This window comes from Hemibagrus wyckioides, linkage group LG29 (assembly GCF_019097595.1).
Source record: "Hemibagrus wyckioides isolate EC202008001 linkage group LG29, SWU_Hwy_1.0, whole genome shotgun sequence".
NCBI lineage: Eukaryota > Metazoa > Chordata > Actinopteri > Siluriformes > Bagridae > Hemibagrus > Hemibagrus wyckioides.
In genome coordinates, this window is record NC_080738.1 from 11645509 (window position 1) to 11664938 (window position 19430).

General features: G+C 39.2%; 1 protein-coding gene across 1 annotated transcript; it reads left to right on the forward strand.

The window, feature by feature from the left end:
• Nucleotides 1–824: 824 nt before the first annotated feature.
• Nucleotides 825–4985, forward strand: LOC131348977 (fucolectin-like). The gene is made up of 7 exons (XM_058384237.1): nt 825–879; nt 1088–1132; nt 1228–1507; nt 1967–2106; nt 2195–2286; nt 2463–2545; nt 3658–4985. The coding sequence occupies exons 1-6, from the start codon at nt 843–845 to the stop codon at nt 2538–2540; spliced, it is 672 nt and encodes a 223-aa protein (XP_058240220.1). The 5' UTR covers nt 825–842; the 3' UTR covers nt 2541–2545; nt 3658–4985.
• The last annotated feature ends 14445 nt before the right edge of the window (nt 4986–19430 follow it).

Genomic DNA, 19430 nt, shown 5'->3' on the forward strand with positions numbered 1-19430 from the left:
AATACTTCCTGCCACTCGAGGAGCTTTGAATTGCCTACTGCATAATTTATGCAAAAAGGCTATTTTCCTAAACAATTCCTAAAGAAGGTCAAAACCCCTGAAACTGGATTCAAGATTTGAATGTTACACAACTTTCAAAATGAAAAATAATTCTATTTAAATACATATATACATATGCTCAAACAGTTAAAATATTATTGTTGATAATAATAATAATAATAATAATAATAATAATAATAATACATTTATATAGCACCTAAGGTCACTTAAAACTTTGCTGAAAGTCTTCTGAATGTCTAAAAGAAGAAACAACAATAAATCAGATGATCAAAAGGAATGCTGGGAGATTCATCACAATAATGAATGTTTTGCTTTTGCTTTAGTGTAATACATTTATACAACAGACAAAAACTGACTCATGAAACAATTGTAATGATGGATGAATCCTATAAGTATAATATATTTCTATATATTTAAAAACCTAAATGGAAGCTGTTTGCGTTATGTGTTTGAAAACTTTGTGATAGACCGTCGTCTGCATCAAACCTACTTTCATTTGCAAAACAGTGCATTTCCCTTTTAAATAAACTAGATAATCTGTTTGTGAAACATCAGCAGATAACTCAAACGACAAAGAGATCACTTCCTGATCAAGCAAGGTAAGAAATCTCTCTGAACTATGCTCTTACTTAACTTAATACAGTATATATTTGCTATTTGATGCACTTCATATAATTGGTTGTGCACAGAAATAGTCTGAATCTTTGGTGAATGCTAGATTGCTTGCTCAATTGGCTATTCCACTTAAATCTGAAGTTGTTAACTTTCTATTTGAACAGAAAATGGAGAATTCACAGAGGCCCATGTTTCTTTTTTTAGGTAAACTGTTTTAAAACAAATATTGTTTTAGCATTGGATGTAATAAACTAAAATATCTCCTGTAAATATTCTGAAAAACTTAAAAATGACAATATGATTTATATATTTTTCAAATACCTGTCAGATGTAATTTCTATTATGTCTCCTTCAAAGCCGACACATGATCATATGAATAAAATCTAAATAAAAATAAAATATATTTTTGCAGGGATATACATTTTCTCAGTGCAGTGGATATTGACCCATCAGCAAGGTTTGAATATGATATACATTCTGTGTGTATAGTATTTGTGTGTTTGCATATACTGTGTATACAGTATATATACACAAGTTTTCTTCTTCCCCCAGTCAATGTGGCCTTAAAAGGAATAGCAGCACAATCATCTGTATATGCTAGAAGATATGCTTCCTTAGCCATTGATGGCAACAGAGAATCTAATGCATTTTCCTACTCATGTACTACTACAAATGCTCAGTATAACCCATGGTGGAGTGTGGATTTGTTGGCAATGTATGACATTAATAATGTCATCGTCACTAACAGAGGTGACTGCTGTCCAGAACGGATAAATGGTGGTGAGATTCACATTGGCAACTCATTAATCAATAATGGCAACAACAACCCCAGGTGAAAAAAAAACAACATTTATATAAATATCTGTATAAAAGATAGATTACATACAGTATAAAGTTTTATTAATGCTTGTTTATAAAGCGTGCTGCAGATTTTAATCTTTTAATTTTAATTTGAAGTGGAAGGATTGCATTTTTGTCTTTTTATCTTCAGAGAGAAAAAATAGAGGGTGGTGAGGTAACAACTGTCTATAGCTTCTATAATAATGGATAACAGGAATAACATGTTACACAAATGGTCCACAAAATTAAACCTGACCATAAACTGAATGATGAATGTATGTATGATGAAGAATATGTCATTAAAAATTAAAATATTCTGCACACTCTGGTATGAAAATGATCAACTTTAGGGTGGTTAGAGCTTTATAAAGCATCAATAACTTTGGAATTACCTTAATATTTTACAGTGAGTTAATACATTACCCCTCTGTTTTATTTTCTCTCTCTGTAGATGTGTCATCATCCCTAGCATCGCTGCTGGTGCCTCTGAAAATTATACGTGCAAAATGCGGGGTTGTTATGTGAATATCATCCTTCCCAGTGTTACCCAGTATCTTACACTCTGTGAAGTGGAAGTCTATGGAGTTCCAGGTTCCATTTTTATATTCAGTTTACAGATTAGATTTAAAATATGTTTTGCAACAGTTACTAAATATCAATATTGTCAACTTTTTTGTAGTCCCTGTTACTAAAAGAACATTTCTGAGAATTAAGTTTAACAGCAGTGAGGATCTTAGCAACCCTACTATGAGGGACAAAGTTCTTCAAAAGGTATGTGTAAGAATGTACACTCACTTCACTTCACAGTTTATTAGGGACACATACTTTGTAGCTATACTCATTGTCCATTACTCTGATTGCAGTTCCTCTGCTGGACCACAAGTGTACTATTTTATATACTGTAAATGAAGTATTGCATAGCACATAACAGTAATTTTTTTGCATAGATCAAATCTGCCAACATCCAGTCATCAGTATTTCAGATCCATTGGACAAAGGAACCAGAACTAGAAACTGACACTTAAAAAGGGTAAGAAAATGAGAAGAGTATAACTCTTACAAGAACAGCTACTACTACTACTATAATAATAATAATAATAATAATAATAATAATAATTATTATTATTATTATTATTATTATTTTGTTAGAAATTAGCAGAAAGTAAGAGCTCATCACATTTCAGTTTAATTTGATTCCATTTAGTTTGATCTTCACTTTGACCCCTGTGAACATGAAAGGACCCCAGGATAACCAAATATCTGTTGATATATGATTGCCTGATGACAGCCATATTTTCTCAAAAATGATGCGATTAGAAGATTTTATATAACAAATATACCAAAGTTAAGCTTGATAAGACCAGGACCACCTGAGATACCGCTACCTGACTTTAGCCCTACACTCTTTGAATGACTACTTTGAGCATGATATCAGAATCTTGCCCTGTACATGCAAGTTAAGCAGTTAAGCAAGAATCCATGCAAGCACTCATGGTTTACAGTTTGATTAAATTAACATGTGGCAGCAAAATTGCTTACAATGCTGTGTAGTTTGACACTAAATTTGTGAAGATAGTTTCAAATTTTTCAAAATTAGCAAAAATCTAAGTGGCCAGAACTAAATGGTTATTGTGGTTTTGTGGATTGGGGAAAAAAAACCCAATTACAATCAGTGGAAAAATTATTTGCTCATGAGGAATGGACCAAAATGTAAATCCATAAACTAGAGTATCACTATTAGACCACTCAGACCCCTCTGGCTTCTCTGAGTAATGGGAGCGAGTACTACCTATTGACAACCTACGTAAGTAAGTAGTTAACCAATATAATATACCAAAAATAATGTTCCACAATAATGTTTTAATGTTTTACAACTAAAAAGTGTTGCATTAATATATTGCCTGTGTGATGTAAAAAACATTTTGATTTACTAGAGAAGATAAATTCTAATATATCACTAATTGATCTCATTTTCTTTTTTCAGACATTTTTATTAGACGGACAGAAAAATGAGTTGCAGTGTTTTAGAGATTTTATTAAAAAAAAAACAAAAAAAAACAAGCAAACAATACCGCTGCAGGCTGCACTCACTTGCAGGCATGCTGCAGGCACTCACTTACTCTTGTTCTTACTCTTTTATAGGTACCAACATATGGAACCTCAACACTATCTACTGGACAATAACTGTTCATAGAACAGGATATATGGATGATATTTGATTAATTATAATTATTGTACTTTCTCCCTCTGAGAGTCTATGGCAACCCATAGAATCCCTTGGTGGATTTTTGTGATAGTTGGCACACTGTTAGAGGATAGAGTTATAGACAGCAGATGTCTAGGATCACTTATTTTCATGTTAAATTCAATTCAATTTTATTTGCACTTTTTAACAACATAAGAAACAAAAAACATAGTGCAAAAGTCCTAGATGTTAGACAAAGTCATCTCTAGAGAGCAAGCCTGAGGCGACTGTGGCAACTCCCTTAGGTGGTATGAGGAAGAAACCTTGAGTGGAACCAGACTCAAAAACACAGAAGAGTGTGATTATGAACAATGTCCTTTCCGCAGTCATGTACAGTCAGTTGTGTGATGCAGATACAGCATATGTAAAATGTTAGTGTGTGCATTAATTAGGAGGTTGTTGTCATCCTCAAAGTCCACATAAGTTTGACATTGTTGATTTGAAATACCCAAATCCTCACAAAGCAGAATCCAGCTTGAGCTGGTCCATCTCTGGATTCCTCAGGATCCTAGCAGGGTTGGCCTCTTCTCAATGAAGGTCTGCTGGAGCTGGCACAATCTCTAGATGCTTTAAGATAGGTAGAAAAAACGAAACAAGTGGAAAGGTATTAGCATAGCTGCTGTTCATAATATTTGAAAGCACTAGATGATAATGTGCATTTAATCAAATGTACTGGAGTACAAGGTTATCGAATGTATTATGTGTATGCCTGGCTAAAGAGATATGTCTTTAATCTACGTTTAAACTGGGAGACTGTCCCTGAGCCCTGAACATTGTCAGGAAGACTGTTGCAAAGTTTAGGAGATAAATATGAAAATTCTCTATCCCCCTTTTTACCCACATATACACTATATTGCCAAAAGTATTCGCTCACCTGCCTTGACGCATATGAACTTAAGTGACATCCCATTCCTAATCCATAGGGTTCAATATGACGTCGGTCCACCCTTTGCAGCTATAACAGCTTCAACTCTTCTGGGAAGGCTGTCCACAAGGTTTAGGAGTGTGTTTATGGGAATTTTTGACCATTCTTCCAGAAGCATATTTGTGAGGTCACACACTGATGTTGGACGAGAAGGCCTGGCTCTCAGTCTCCGCTCTAATTCATCCTAAAGGTGTTCTATCGGGTTGAGGTCAGGACTCTGTGCAGGCCAGTCAAGTTCATCCACACCAGACTCTGTCATCCATGTCTTTATGGACCTTGCTTTGTGCACTGGTGTACAGTCATGTTGGAAGAGGAAGGGGCCAGCTCCAAACTGTTCCCACAAAGTTGGGAGCATGGAATTGTCCAAAATGTCTTGGTATGCTGAAGCATTCAGAGTTCCTTTCACTGGAACTAAGGGGTCAAGCCCAGCTCCTGAAAAACAACCCCACACCATAATCCCCCCTCCACCAAACTTTACACTTGGCACAATGCAGTCAGACAAGTACCGTTCTCCTGGCAACCGCCAAACCCAGACTCGTCCATCAGATTGCCAGATGGAGAAGCGCGATTCGTCACTCCAGAGAACGCGTCTCCACTGCTCTAGAGTCCAGTGGCGGCGTGCTTTACACCACTGCATCCGAAGCTTTGCATCGCACTTGGTGATGTATGGCTTGGATGCAGCTGCTCGGCCATGGAAACCCATTCCATGAAGCTCTCTGCGCACTGTTCTTGAGCTAATCTGAAGGCCACATGAAGTTTGGAGGTCTGTAGCGATTGACTCTGCAGAAAGTTGGCGACCTCTTCGCACTATGCGCCTCAGCATCCGCTGACCCCGCTCCGTCAGTTTACGTGGCCTACCACTTCGTGGCTGAGTTGCTGTCGTTCCCAAACACTTCCACGTTCTTATAATACAGCTGACAGTTGACTGTGGAATATTTAGGAGCGAGGAAATTTCACGACTGGATTTGTTGCACAGGTGGCATCCTATCACAGTTCCACGCTGGAATTCACTGAGCTCCTGAGAGTGACCCATTCTTTCACAAATGTTTGTAAAAACAGTCTGCATGCCTAGGTGCTTGATTTTATACACCTGTGGCCATGGAAGTGATTGGAACACCTGATTCTGATTATTTGGATGGGTGAGCGAATACTTTTGGCAATATAGTGTATGTGTGTGTGTGTGTACATATATATTCCTGTTAAATGATTTGGCATTAATTAAAAAATAACGTATTACAATGATCAGATTACCTATTATCAGATTTAAGATGGAGCACCACTGTTTGCATTACACAAATAAAATCTCTCTTGATAATTCTGTCAATGTTGCAAGTTATTAGTTTAATTTATTTATATTAAATGAGAATCAAGACCAGTCATTCTGAAGAAGAAGAAGAAGAAGAAGAAGAAGAAGAAGAGGTCACACAACAAAAACAGAATGAAGTGTTTGGATGAAGTATTTGGAATTGCTACAGCTGATGATGCACTACTGTGTACTGTACTTATACTACTAGATTAGAAGTACAGATTCCTTTTGGAAATGTATATATTAAACATTAGTATAATTATTATGTACTATGTTAATTTTATGTTGATGATGTAAATTTCATAAACTTTAAATGTCCTCTTGATTGTTGGGTTGAGCATAATTAGGTTTGGGTTTAGGATAATTGCTACAGTTTATAGTATGACTGTGCTAGTTACATTTCTCATAGAAACATAAATGAGTACATGTTTTTTTGAAGCTTTCTGAAAAAGTGAGAATTTCTGTGTAACTGTAACAGTTAGAGACAGAGACTCAGGAGGCAGAGAGAGTATCCAAACGTGATTTAATAACTTAAGGCTGGTAGAAGGTAAGGTGAAAATCGGGAAAAAAGGGCAAGAGGGCAGGTAGACCAAAAGAAGCTAGGCGAACTCAAACGTGACAGTACCCCCTCCCACGGGCATCTCCAGCTGTCCGAGAGCGTTGAAGGGGGCGACCGCAGCCTCTGGGAGCAGGTCGATCTGGGCGGCGCTGATGGAACTCTGAGAGCAGCGCTGGATCGAGGATGTCATCCTGGTCCACCCATGATCTTTCCTCTGGACCATACCCCTCCCAGTCCACCAGATATTTTAGACGGCCGCCATGTCGTCTGGAGTTCAGGATTTCTCGGACCTGGTAGACCGAGTTGTCTGTGTCAACCTCGGGCAGCGACGAGATCTCGGGCTCTGTGGGTGGAGAGAGAACAGGATTACGGTTTTAGGAGAGATACATGGAGTGTAGGTGAGATCCGGTAGAACGCAGGGAGGACGAGTTCATAGGAGCTATTGATTGAAAGGCATAAGGACAAAGCTTCAGCCACATCTGATCGGATCGACTCCTCGGAGGGAAACAAGTGTACTTCCACTTAGCCCATCTTGAAGTTTGCATGCACCAGAATGTAAATTGCACTAAGAGAGAGGGCAATTTGGTATCTGTCCAAAGCAGGATCAACTGTGCCAGCCTGAACAGTCTGTACAAACAACCCTGGACAGATGACTGGGAATAAAACCCTTTTCCTGAGCCAGAACTGAAATGGTTTCATGTGCAGAAGATCCAAAGGGATTAAGTTGGCTGCTGCTGCTATGAAACACAATAACCTCTGAGCCCAGAGGACAGATAAGTCTCAGCCTAGCCTGTTCATAGTGTTGAGGATCAAATTCTCATGTGCAAGAGACAGTTGACTGCTTTGGGGTTGAATCATTTCAGTTGGATCAAATTTACTACTATGACCATTTTACCAAATTTCTTGGGGTTCAGCCTAAACCCAAGCACCTGATGTGGTCAACCATGACATCTTGATGCCTTGCTGCCAGAACTAAGATGAGCCAGTCATCAATATAATTCTGTACACAGATGCCCTGGAGGCTGCATGTGTCACTACCTTAAGCAATTCCTTAAACAAGACTGATTGAGCAGACATCTCAGCAGCAATTTGTTGCTGACATCAAGCTCAGCAACTGATGCACCCAATCTGAGTTTTTGTCTCACACTCAACTTTCACCAACATTACCTGCAAGCCCCAGAATAAGAAAGCCTGGTCAGACAAAGTTAAATGTAAAGTTATATGCAAATTAATGTTTTCATAATACTGGGGTGGGGCCAAAATGTAGAAAGCCAAGTTTCAAGTTAAAAGGCTTTAATGAGTCTTTTAGTTGCACTCACAATCAGTAATGTAAGCATGCAGGTAAGCAGGCAGCGAATGAGCTGCAGCAAACCCAATCTTAAACAATTAGCAATTTCAGATCACACACAATTATGCATTTCTACAGTTCATCATTCACATAATCCATGGAACACTGATGAATCTGAAAAGCACAGTTCACCCAATCCACAGGCACCAGTAAGTGGCAAATCAAAGCGCAGATCAAATAATCCACTGTCACAGAAAGTATTCACATCTGGCCAATGGCAGTACCACAGAGAAGGCAGGAACTGAGAATGAGAACAGGCCAGGCAGATGGCACAGATGCTTCTGTTACTTGGTTGGTGAAGAGTGTCGGCTGATAACTGTAGGCCAATTGAAAGAGTGACAGGCCTGTGGCAGCTGACAGAAGAGATTGGTGTGCATACCCCAAACTGGGTCTGTAGCCCATGACGCAGGGTCCTGCAGAAGATGCATAGTTCTGTTTCCAGTTTTTGGTTGAGCCTTTCCATCTGGCCACTAGTCTGGGGGCTAGGGTGTAGATGGTTGTCCTTTGGTAACTTCTAGGCCCCTGCAAGCTCACTGTTTCACGGCACCAGGCAAGGTGAGAGCAGTAATAGGCTAACACCTCTCTTGGATGAGCTGGCAGTGTGGAAGAATCTGCCAGGTGTGTCACAATGGGTTCTGGATACTTGGAAAAAGGCTGCAATTTGCTAGTTTACCTCCTATCATCCTGCTTTCAAGGTGTGTCCATTGTTGTTGGCACAGACCAAACCTTGTTCCTCTAGGAGAAACCCATCTCGCATCTGAGAAAGATTCCCCTACCAGATTGAGCCTCCAGCTTTACATCCATTATTTCTTTGTTCTCAAGAAGGATGGGGTCTATTCCAAATTTTTCCAAAGAATTGCCTTCTTTGTAGTAGTTTAGAATTGGCCACGTTTGTCTTCCACTCGGGTAGATTCCATGATTTAAAGCAGTGGTTCCCAACAGGGGGGTCTGGGCCCACAAGGGGGCCTTAGTGAGCTCTGCAGGGGGTCGCGTCATATTTTGAAAAGTGTTGAGCAGTGAGCATTAAGGAGAACGATCATATTACATTAGCTAATTTTATCCATGATCTCCTGGCTGACCAAAAAATGGACAAATTTGTAATTCGTCCTCCACAAAAATGACAGAGTCCCACTGATTTGCCTACAGCAGCTGATAGTAATGACTCAGGCATACTGGACCCAGATGAAGAAGCTCCCACCAATTCAGGTTGCAGTGCTAGCAATACTGGAAAAACAAAATGCAGAAAATACCAAGATAGTTACCTGAACTATGGTTTTATTTCATTTTCTCGTAGCAAAGAGTCCCTGCCCTAGCCACAGTGCATTATCTGCACCAAAGTCCTTGCTAACGAATGCATGAGGCCGGCCAAACTAATAAGACATTTTCAGACAACTCATCCCCAATACCGTGACAAACCCAGGGCATTTTTTGAGCGCAAGGCAAAAGAGTTGACACACTCCCAAAATGAGATGAGGGAAATCACAGCTACTGACAAGAAACTTTTAAAAATATTGTATACAGTTGCTGAAAAAATAGCCAAAGCAAAGAAAGGGCATACAATTGCAGAAACTTTGATTTTGCCATGTGCAACAGAGATTGTCAAGGAATTATTTGGAGAGGAAAAGTCAAAACAATTGGCTAAGATACCATTATCAAAAGACATGAGGGGTCAGCTTTCTGTGCGACTTCATGGCAATAATTTTGCACTTCAAATAGATGAGTCTACTGAAATGTCAAAAATGGCACAACTCCTTGGATACGTTCGTTATGAATGGGAAAATGAGATAAAAGAAGATTTTTTGTTTTGTAAAGAGCTCCAAGACTACAGCAAAGGATATTTTTGAAACTTTGGATAATTTCATGAGATCAAATGAGATAAACTGGAGCGATTGTATTGGGATCTGTACTGATGGAGCTGCCGCGATGACTGGCAGGCAGTCCGGGGTAGTTTCGCGTATCAAAGAGGTTGCTCTGCTTGCCATTTCAACGCACTGCTTTCTGCACAGAGAGGAGCTTGCTACAAAATAAATGGAAACCAGTCTTCATGGAGTTTTAGATGTGGCCATAAAAATTGTAAACTTTGTGAAAGCCAGAGCCATTAACTCCCCGTTATTCACTGCTGTCTGTGAAGAGGTAGGCACTGATTACCATACCCTGCTGATGCACACTGACATGTGGTGGCTGTCCAGAGGGCGGGTGCTGATGCGTCTGTTCAGCCTGAGGGAGGAGTTGCATGTCTTTCTTGCGGACAAGAGACCAGACCTTGCAGAGTTTTTGGATGATGACAAATGGCTTGCTCAACTCAGCTACCTTTCAGACATATTCGGTGAAATGAACAAGCTTAACAGAGCAATGCAAGGTGCAAACATAAACACTGTGGTGCAGCATGAATGAGTAGAGGCTTTCAAAAGAAAACTACACATGTGGAAAACCCGTGTCTCCTCTGGCATCAGTGACATGTTTGAGCACACCCATGCATTTATTGCAGACAGACACTTGAATTTTAAAATCATTCAAAGTCAAATAATAGTGCATCTATCAAAGGTCCTGGAGAAATTTGATAGTTATTTCCCAGCTCTATCTGAGGAGAAGGCAGATGATTTTCTGTGGATCAGAAACCCCTTCACTGAGAACATTGAAGCAAAGCTTCCAGCTACTCTACCATCAAGACTTCTGGAAGAGCTTATTGAAATATCCTCTTATGCCAGCCTGAAAGCCCATTTCAGTGAGGTTTCATTGGAATCATTCTGGTCTGAAATTGCAGAAGAACACCCAGTCTGTCACACAGCTGCAATGAAGGTGCTGATTCCCTGTAGCACCACCTACCTTTGTGAAGCTGGGTTTTCAACCATGACAGCCCTTAAAGCCAAATACAGGGCCAGACTGATCATAGAGAATGATATGTGTCTTGCCCTGTCAAAGATCTCTCCACGCATTGACAAAATTATTACTCACTGCCAGCAGCAGTCCTCGCACTGATTGATAAAGCCTCACAAATAACATGCAAGTATTGAGGAGCTAGACAGCAGTCATTTTGTAATAGCCTATATTCATTCTAACCCTACTGTATTTCAAATAGGGCCAATTTATAGGCTACTCCTAGGCTTACGTTTTTAGATTACAAATGGTCTGCTGATGTTTTTGTTATTGTATTTTCAATATTATATATAGGCTATTATTTGTGCATAAACATATCTGGTTATAGTAATAAACATACCGTTTGTTTGAAAACATATTTTTGTCATCCTTGCTGCAAGCCTACAAGAGTGATAATATCATTAAATGTGAAAGGGGGCCCTAAAATATTTTCTTGGGAAAAGGGGGGTCTCAGACAAAAAAAGGAACCACTGCTTTAAAGGACATCTGGCTAGGCCAATGTGTCTCTGCTGGCCAGCCACAGAGGGTGCTTGGCTCATGGTGGTAGCAGCCAAAGCTATTTGGGTGGGCTGCACATGAGACCACTTAAACTCAGGAGCAAGCTCATGAGCAGGGGCTTTTACAACTAAGCAGACACCCTCAGGGTGACCATTTCAGGGTCACAAGAGTTATGCATCTTGAATTTTGTACCCTTCTCATGTGGACAGATGGGTCCCACTCTTAGGGCATGCCATCACTGCAAGATTCTTTCAATGGAAAGAGATCTCTTGGGTTGGGGAGCAGGTCTAGATGACTGCCACAGCTGTGGCATTTGAAAAGGCTCCTGTGTGCCTCTCATTGGACACAGTTTGCCTGAAGATGGGGGCTGTGTTTCTAGTGCTGAAACACTTCCTCCCAAAGCTCAGGTTAGCACACCAGAACTTGTCATGGGCAGAGAATAGATTCCTTACTTACACTTCAGGGCACATGGGGCAGGTGCTGAGGCCCAGGGTAATAAGAAGTCAACTCACTCTCCCCCGCGGCTTTCTCTTTTCACCAGCCCCAGATGGTTTTTAATCATCTGTCTTGTCTATTTTGCTGAATCTTAAGAAAAATACTGTATGGCAAGTGATTTAAAAGATGTGTGCTGCCATTTTTAGATGTGTGCTTTCTATTTTTAATAGACTCCTACACTCTTTTTGTTGATTATTTAGGAGCAGAGCAGAGTGTGGTCAGCTCTCGAGAATGCAAGAAGGCTTTACTTTCAAGCTAGGTGCCTGCTCCTCATGGCTTGGGCTCTATGTCTGCCTAGGTGATGTGTTGGCTTTGTTCATGGGGCTCGCAAATGACATTGGTAAAATGGAGTGTGAGACAGGGACTCCATTACCAGAAGGCCACGTTTTGTACTCGTACACTTGTACACATTTTGTCCAGTGCCAAACAACAACCTAATGTTTTATGAATGGGACTCTGAGGATATATATATATATATTAATTAGCCATAACAATATGAGCACTGACAGGTGAAGTGATTAATACTGATAATCTTCTCATCATGGCACCTGTTATTGGGTGGGATATATGAGGCAGCAGGCAGGAAGTGAACATTTTGTCCTCAAAGTTGATGTGTTAGAAGCAGGAAAAGTTTATAACTCTGACAAGGCAGCATGTCCTGTTCTTTTGCTATAATTTCTATTCATATATATATTACTGCTCAAAAGTTTGGGATCACTCAAAAATGTTTTTCAAGGAAACACACACAAAATTAGAATTCCCATGGCCTGTGTTGGGGGATGCTTGGTAGCATGTTCCTTGCTGAACACCTCGATAAGATCATATTCAGAGGGGATGTTAATGGTTTTGTCTGTGGCTAGATTTCAACTTTGGTAGAGTGGAATGAATAGAAGAGGAGGCCTCAGAAACAGTGCATGATACAGTAGTTTGAACAGACCCACCTTGGGGTCCTAGTATCTCTGGGCAGTTAGCACAGCAGTGTAATGGTTGTCCGCAAATACAAATATAGTTCAATTCAAACTTCATTTACATAGCACCTTACAACTTCCATGTAAAACCTAGGTGTTAAACAAATTGCAAATGTGCAAATTACAGTAATAAAATTAGAGATAACATAAAAACAATATTTTAAAAAGCAGGAGACAGGAGACTAAGCAGACCCTCTACTACAAAAGAAAGGCTTTGGCGAATAAATATGTCTTTAGCTTAGCTTTGAAGGTTGAGAAATCCCTTTCAGAAGAAAGATGAGGAGGGAGATTTATATCTTGTTCTGGGCATTTGGAGCAGTACATGATTAGAGGATATCAGAGTTCAGTCATGGGTGTACAGTTGGATAAGTTCATTTAAATAGGTTGGGGCCATACCAGACAGAAATTTAAAAACAAATATCAAGATTTTATATTGAATTCTGTAAGGTACCATGAGCCAGTGGAGAGAAGAAAGGACCGGGGTGATGTATGCATGCTTATTGGTACCAGTTAAAAGCCATGCTGCAGCATACTGAACTAGCTGTAGGCGATGAAGAGAGGACTGGGTAATGCCTAAATAAAGAGCATTACAGTAATCCAATCTGGAACTTGAAAAGCATGAATGGCTTTTTCCATGTCTTTCATCGAAACAAAAGGTTTCACTTTTGATAATTAACAGAGCTAAAAGAAGCTTGTTTTGACAACTGAGGTTATTTGCTTAGCAAAATGCAAATTGTTGTCAAATATGATGCCTAGGTTGTGAACCTTATTTTTTAAAATCGAGACCCCTAAGGTTAATATTAGGCTGCTCCTGCAAACCAAATAATATGCATTCACACTTATTCTCATTAGGACTTAGAAAATTTCTAGCCAGCCAATATTTTATGTCAATAAACAGCTGGATAAGGACTGGAACACACTAAGTGAATCTGGTTATAAAGGAACACATAATTGGATGTCATCGGCATAGAAGTGAAATGAGATATTGTATTTTCTGATGATATTACCCAGAGGTAGCATATATAGGGAGAACAACACCAGGCCTAGTTTCGATCTCTGTGGTACACCATAGAGTTGAGGGACTCTGGATGATATGTCACGCCATCTCACAGGAAAAATTCGTGTTTGACCAGTTAAGCACTGTACCCCGGATTCCAACCAGGTTATTTAGCCGAGAGTTAAGCATGAGGTCTAAGAGGATCAACTATCTCTTGCTAGCATTATATTGTTGTGAATCTTTAATAGGGCAGACTCAGTGCTATGATGTGTTCTAAAACCAGATTGAAATTTCTCCAGAATTGAATTTTCATTTAAAATTTGTTGTAATTGATGAAATACAAGCTTCTGTAATATTTTAGAGAGGAACGGTAAGTGTGAAATTGCTCTGAAATTAGCCTAGAACAGAAGGGTCAAGATGAGTTTTTTTTTTTAGAGTCGAGTGACAACAGCATGTTTTAAAGTATCAGGCATATAACCCAACCTAAGACAATCATTAAGAAAGGCTACAAGGCAAGGACCCATGCAACAAAAAACCTCTTTTAGAAGTCTGGTCTGTACTACATCTAGAGGGGATGATGTCGGCCTTAAGGAGGAAACAATGTCAGAGAGAGTGGAGAGAGAAACCGGATCGGAATGTTCAAAAAGAGCTGAGCATAAAGGAGCCTCTGTGCTCTCGGGGACCTCTCCTACAAGGCCTTGTCTAACTGATGCCATTTTGTCAAGAAAATATTACATAAATGATTCACAACAATCTTTGGAATTCATGGCAGGGCGAGTTAGTTGAGGGTGAATTACAGAACTTATTTCATGGAAAAGCACTTGTGGGCGGTGATAGTTACAGTTGATCATTGTCGACAAATACTCAGATTTTGCTGTTTTAACGGCATCCTCGTACTGTGCCAAAGAATTTCAAAGCATTTCCAGAGAGATGTGAAGCCTGTCCTTTCTCCTTTTATGTTCCGCTTTCCTGCAGTGTCTCTTTAGGGTAGGAATATTGTCATTAATTCATGGCTCATGTGATGATCCTTTAATCATCTGATGGTCTTTAATTTCATTGGGTGCAATTTTGTTCAGAATGTTGAGCATGTAGAGTAAAATATTATATAAAATCATCTGAATTCAAGTACAAATATGAGCCAGTGTAATGAGCCAAAGAGTTGTTAATGAAGGCATTTGCGAAAGCACCTGAAGTTTGTGATGAAATAATACGGCCGTATTGAGCTGGTAGAGCCGACATGCTGGGTGAAGAGTGAGAAATGACTTCGAACAGAACTGGGAAATGGTCTGAAAAGAATGAATCGCTCACATCCCTCATAGTGGGAAGGAGGCCTAATGAAATCTCTAGGTCCAAGGTGTTTCCATAGTTTGCTTGGTATGTAGTTAGCACTAGTAGTTTGCATTGAATGTAGGCATGAGCATGGCTTTTGAAGGATATACATCTTATTACAGAATAATTTTAATATTATATTAATGACTAAAGGTTTTTCTTTAAGAAACAGCATCACAAATCTGTTTTTTAATAGATTTTGATTATGAGGAATGGATATGATTATAGCTAACAGATATTGGTTATGTGGAGCTGTGTTTGCAGTACAACTTCATGTAAATGATTTGTCATAAGAGAAAGAATAACTTATACTTAGAATAAGCAGATTACCTATCAGATTTGAGATGGAACAACTCTGTCTGCATTAAATGAAATAAAATCTCTCTTGAGAGTTCTGTCAATGTTGCAAGTCATTAGTTTGATTTATTTATACAAGACTTTTGTCATTCTGACTTACACAAACCAGAAATATGTCTTAAGTACAACATTGAGGAGGAGGAGAAGAAGAAGAAGAAGAAGAAGAAGAAGAAGAAGAAGTGGTCATATAACAAAAAAAGAACTTCGAATGTGTGAGGTTTGGATGTAAAATGTGGAATTGATGCAGCTGATGATATACTGTATACCTATAGGTTAGAAATACAGATTCTTTTTGGACATGCATCTATTAAACATTACTTTTATTACTATTTACTACTGACATTTATGTTGATTGATTTGAATTTAATATGTTTTAAATGTCCTCTTGACTTCAAATGTACAGTATAGACTATTCTAGTATTATCACTCATCCTCCCACCAGAGGGAGCCATTGCCAGAATATTGAACTAAAGGCTGAAGGAGCAGCTCACAGTGCTATGTACCACCAGCAGGCATCTCAAGCAGTTTGTTTGATGCCTCCCGATATCCAGCTCAGATCTGGTAAAGATGGCATTACCAGATAAGTTTGATATATCTCCAGACAAATGTCAGGGTTTCTAACAGCTGTAGGTGGCTCAAGTGTTTAAGGCTCTGGGTCGTTGACCAGAAGATCAGGGGTTCAAGCCCCAGCACCACCAAGTTGCCACTGTTGGGCCCTTGAGCAAGGCCCTTAACCCTCTCTGCTCTAGGGGTGCTGTTTCATGGCTGACCCTGCACTCTAACCCCAACCTCCAAGGATGGGATATGTGAAGAAAGAATTTCACTGTGCTGTAATGTATATGTGACAAATAAAGGCTGTTTCTTCTTTTTCAATATTTAGTTTTCATATAAAAGCATTATAATGGCCATTTGCTGTCTGGGATGGGTGGAGGAAAGGACGTGTCTGCTCAGCTGTTGCAATTATGCCAGGGCTAATCCACAACCGCTGAATATGAATGTGCAGTTTCTCACACTAGCTGCCAGAAAAAGGGGGACTGGAAGCACTAAGGTGTGCCTGCTGTCTTGTTCTAACTATTTCTCTCTACCAGTGTGCTTAGCCCATGCTAATCAGGTGCATCATGTTTCAACCCTTGTAGATTCTGTAGCTGCCTTCAATCTCATTCACCACCCTGGCAATAAGGATCATGTCTGTGGACAACCAACCCATAGATGATGGACATATAATGGCCCCCATTCATCTCCAGATAGAACTTTTTCATCCTGAAGAAATCAGTCTGTTTGCTATAACTTCTCGATTTTACCCCATTATTTTGGGGAATCAGTGGCTGAATCTATATGACCCACAAATTTCATGCAAGTGAACTCACTCATTGGTCTGCATATTGTCTCAAGCCACCCGGCTACCTCCTTACCACCATTGTGATTGTGCCATTGATGTGTACTTCGCCCTCTAAAAGCAGAGTCTTCCCACTGTCCATCGTTGGAGGCATACATCGAGCAGACACTGGCCTATGGCTTCATCTGTCCTTCCACCTCCCCAGCCATGGCAGGGTGTTTCTTCATCAGAAAGAACTACGGGGGCTACGAACATGTATTGACTATCAAGATAACCCTACCGTAAGATAACCCAACCCCATTCTAGACTCAAATGGGATGGGGGGGGGCTTGTTCAATTATTGTTAATAATAATAATAATAATAATAATAATAATTTTTGTAATTTTTAATATTAATATTTTTTCATATAGCACCCTCAGTGGCCAGTATTTAATAAGAAACATAGTGAAGAACAAGAAAGAGACCATACCTGAACCATGTTTTTTTTTTTTCAGTTATTTAGTCATTGTGAGAATTCACCTACATATTAGAGAACATATATGTACTATATCAAATTTCAGCTTGATCGGGCTTGTGGTTAAACAGTGTTAAACAGCTCTGTGAACTTATCTCGTGCCCTTAGAATGACCAAACATTAAATTTAGAATATTGTTTGGTACATGACTTTAATGTTACATGCAAATCTATGTTGTCAGAATACCGGGGTCGGGACCACTTGCAGAATGACAGAGAGAGTTCCAATTTAAAAGGCTTAAACACATAGTGAGTAATGCTGTAAGCAGATCAAAGTTAGCAGGCAATGAATGAGCCTCAGCAAACAGTCTTAAACAGTTTGCATGATTTCAGATCACACACAGTTATGCACTTACACAGACAGAGTTCATTGTTTAAATCATCCACAGACACAGAATGCTGGTGAATCCACAAAGCACAGTTCATCCAAGCCACAGGTACTGAACAGCATTAAATTGGTGAAGCACATTTAATATGATCCACAGGCACTGAAGGGTGGCAAATCTGCAAAGCACAGTTCAAATAATCAACTGGCACAGAATGCCAGTAAATTGGTGAAGCAGGAGGTAGGAAATTAACCTGGAAGAGGCATATTGCAGAAGGCTACTTCAGAAACACTATGGAGATGAGTTGCAGATTACCACAACCTGATTAAAAAAGGTGCACTTTTTGCTTTGGTTGCACTTTATTATTATATGCCTAGAAAGATGATGCTTTAATGATTTAAAGCATTGTTGTCAAACATGACAATGAGTCAAACATGTTTGTCATTGTTTGTCGTTTGTCATGTTTGTCATTTGACTCATTGACAATGAGTCAAACATGTTGACTCATTGTTGTTTATACTCTGTTATTTATAACAATGACAATAAAGTGAATTGAATTGAATTGAATTGAAAAAGCACTTGAATCAGAGCACAATATATGCATACAATGCAATGCATACACTCAGCTTCTTTAACTCAGAAGTAAAGCTGAAGTCCAAGATGAATACTGTCCCTAAAAGTTACAGTTTTTCTACAAGTGTTTTTCCTATTGGAGAACAGAGTGTTCAAGGTTGATGAAAGAAGAGGAAGGAAGATAGAAATGACCTGAAATCAAAAAGTCTCTCCTTTGGTTGCCTCACTCAAGGTCACCTAAGTAATCACACTAAGCTACACATGGAAAGAGTGAAGTCACCAGTGAGGTCACAAGTGCCGTTGTATCAACAGAACTTGAAACCAGTGGAGTTACTAGGGCAAGTAATGGAGAATGTATCCTGTCCTTAGTACCAATGAAAATAAATGTACCAGTAAATAAGGGAAAACCCAGCAGAAGAATGTGAAAAGATTGCATTACACTAATGAATTATGTATCCTACTTAATCTGAGGTCAGTCTACTTAATTTTTCCAATGATAACAAAGGCATTGAGCCCTGGAATGGTCCTAAAATGAGTCATCAATGGACCAATAAGAAGAGACATCAATAGTGGGTCACTCAGTCATTCACATATCAGTATCAAACATCAACAATCTGTTGATTCAACAGTACAATGCTGACTTCCCAGAATGAAGAACTGAGCTGTCACATGAAGAACAATGAAGGAGTCCAGCTAGTAGACAAGAATACAAAAAGATAACAATGCCGACCAATAGGCCTGTTAAGTTGCCACACAGCTGTTGAAACAATTTTAAACAAGACCCGGGGACATTAGGTTTTTTGTTTGTTAGTGTACTTTATTTTATTTAGTTTCATTAAGTAGACATGGTATGCATAGAAAAGTGCTTGTGCTAAGGAAATAGGGATAATATAAATCTAATAGGAAGCACAAAAACACCTGTCTCTTCACACCCACTCCAGACACAAGCACACAGACACACACACACACACCCCACACACAGGTCTCTATAGTCATATTTTGCATAAAATTTGCATTACTCTAAGCAGTTGCAGTGCAGGATTTTACTTTTATAAATACATTAACCAGTAACTTAATTAAGAACAATATAGTTTTTGCTCTCACAGCAGCCTGAAGACCTCAGTTTCCACAAGGTAATTGAGACATTCCTTTGAGATTCCAGTCCATGTTGACATTCCATAATTGAAAGAATATTTCTTTTAGCAGCAAGTTAAGGTTGCTGGTTAAAGACATAAGTTTTGGATCATCTACATGTCACAATA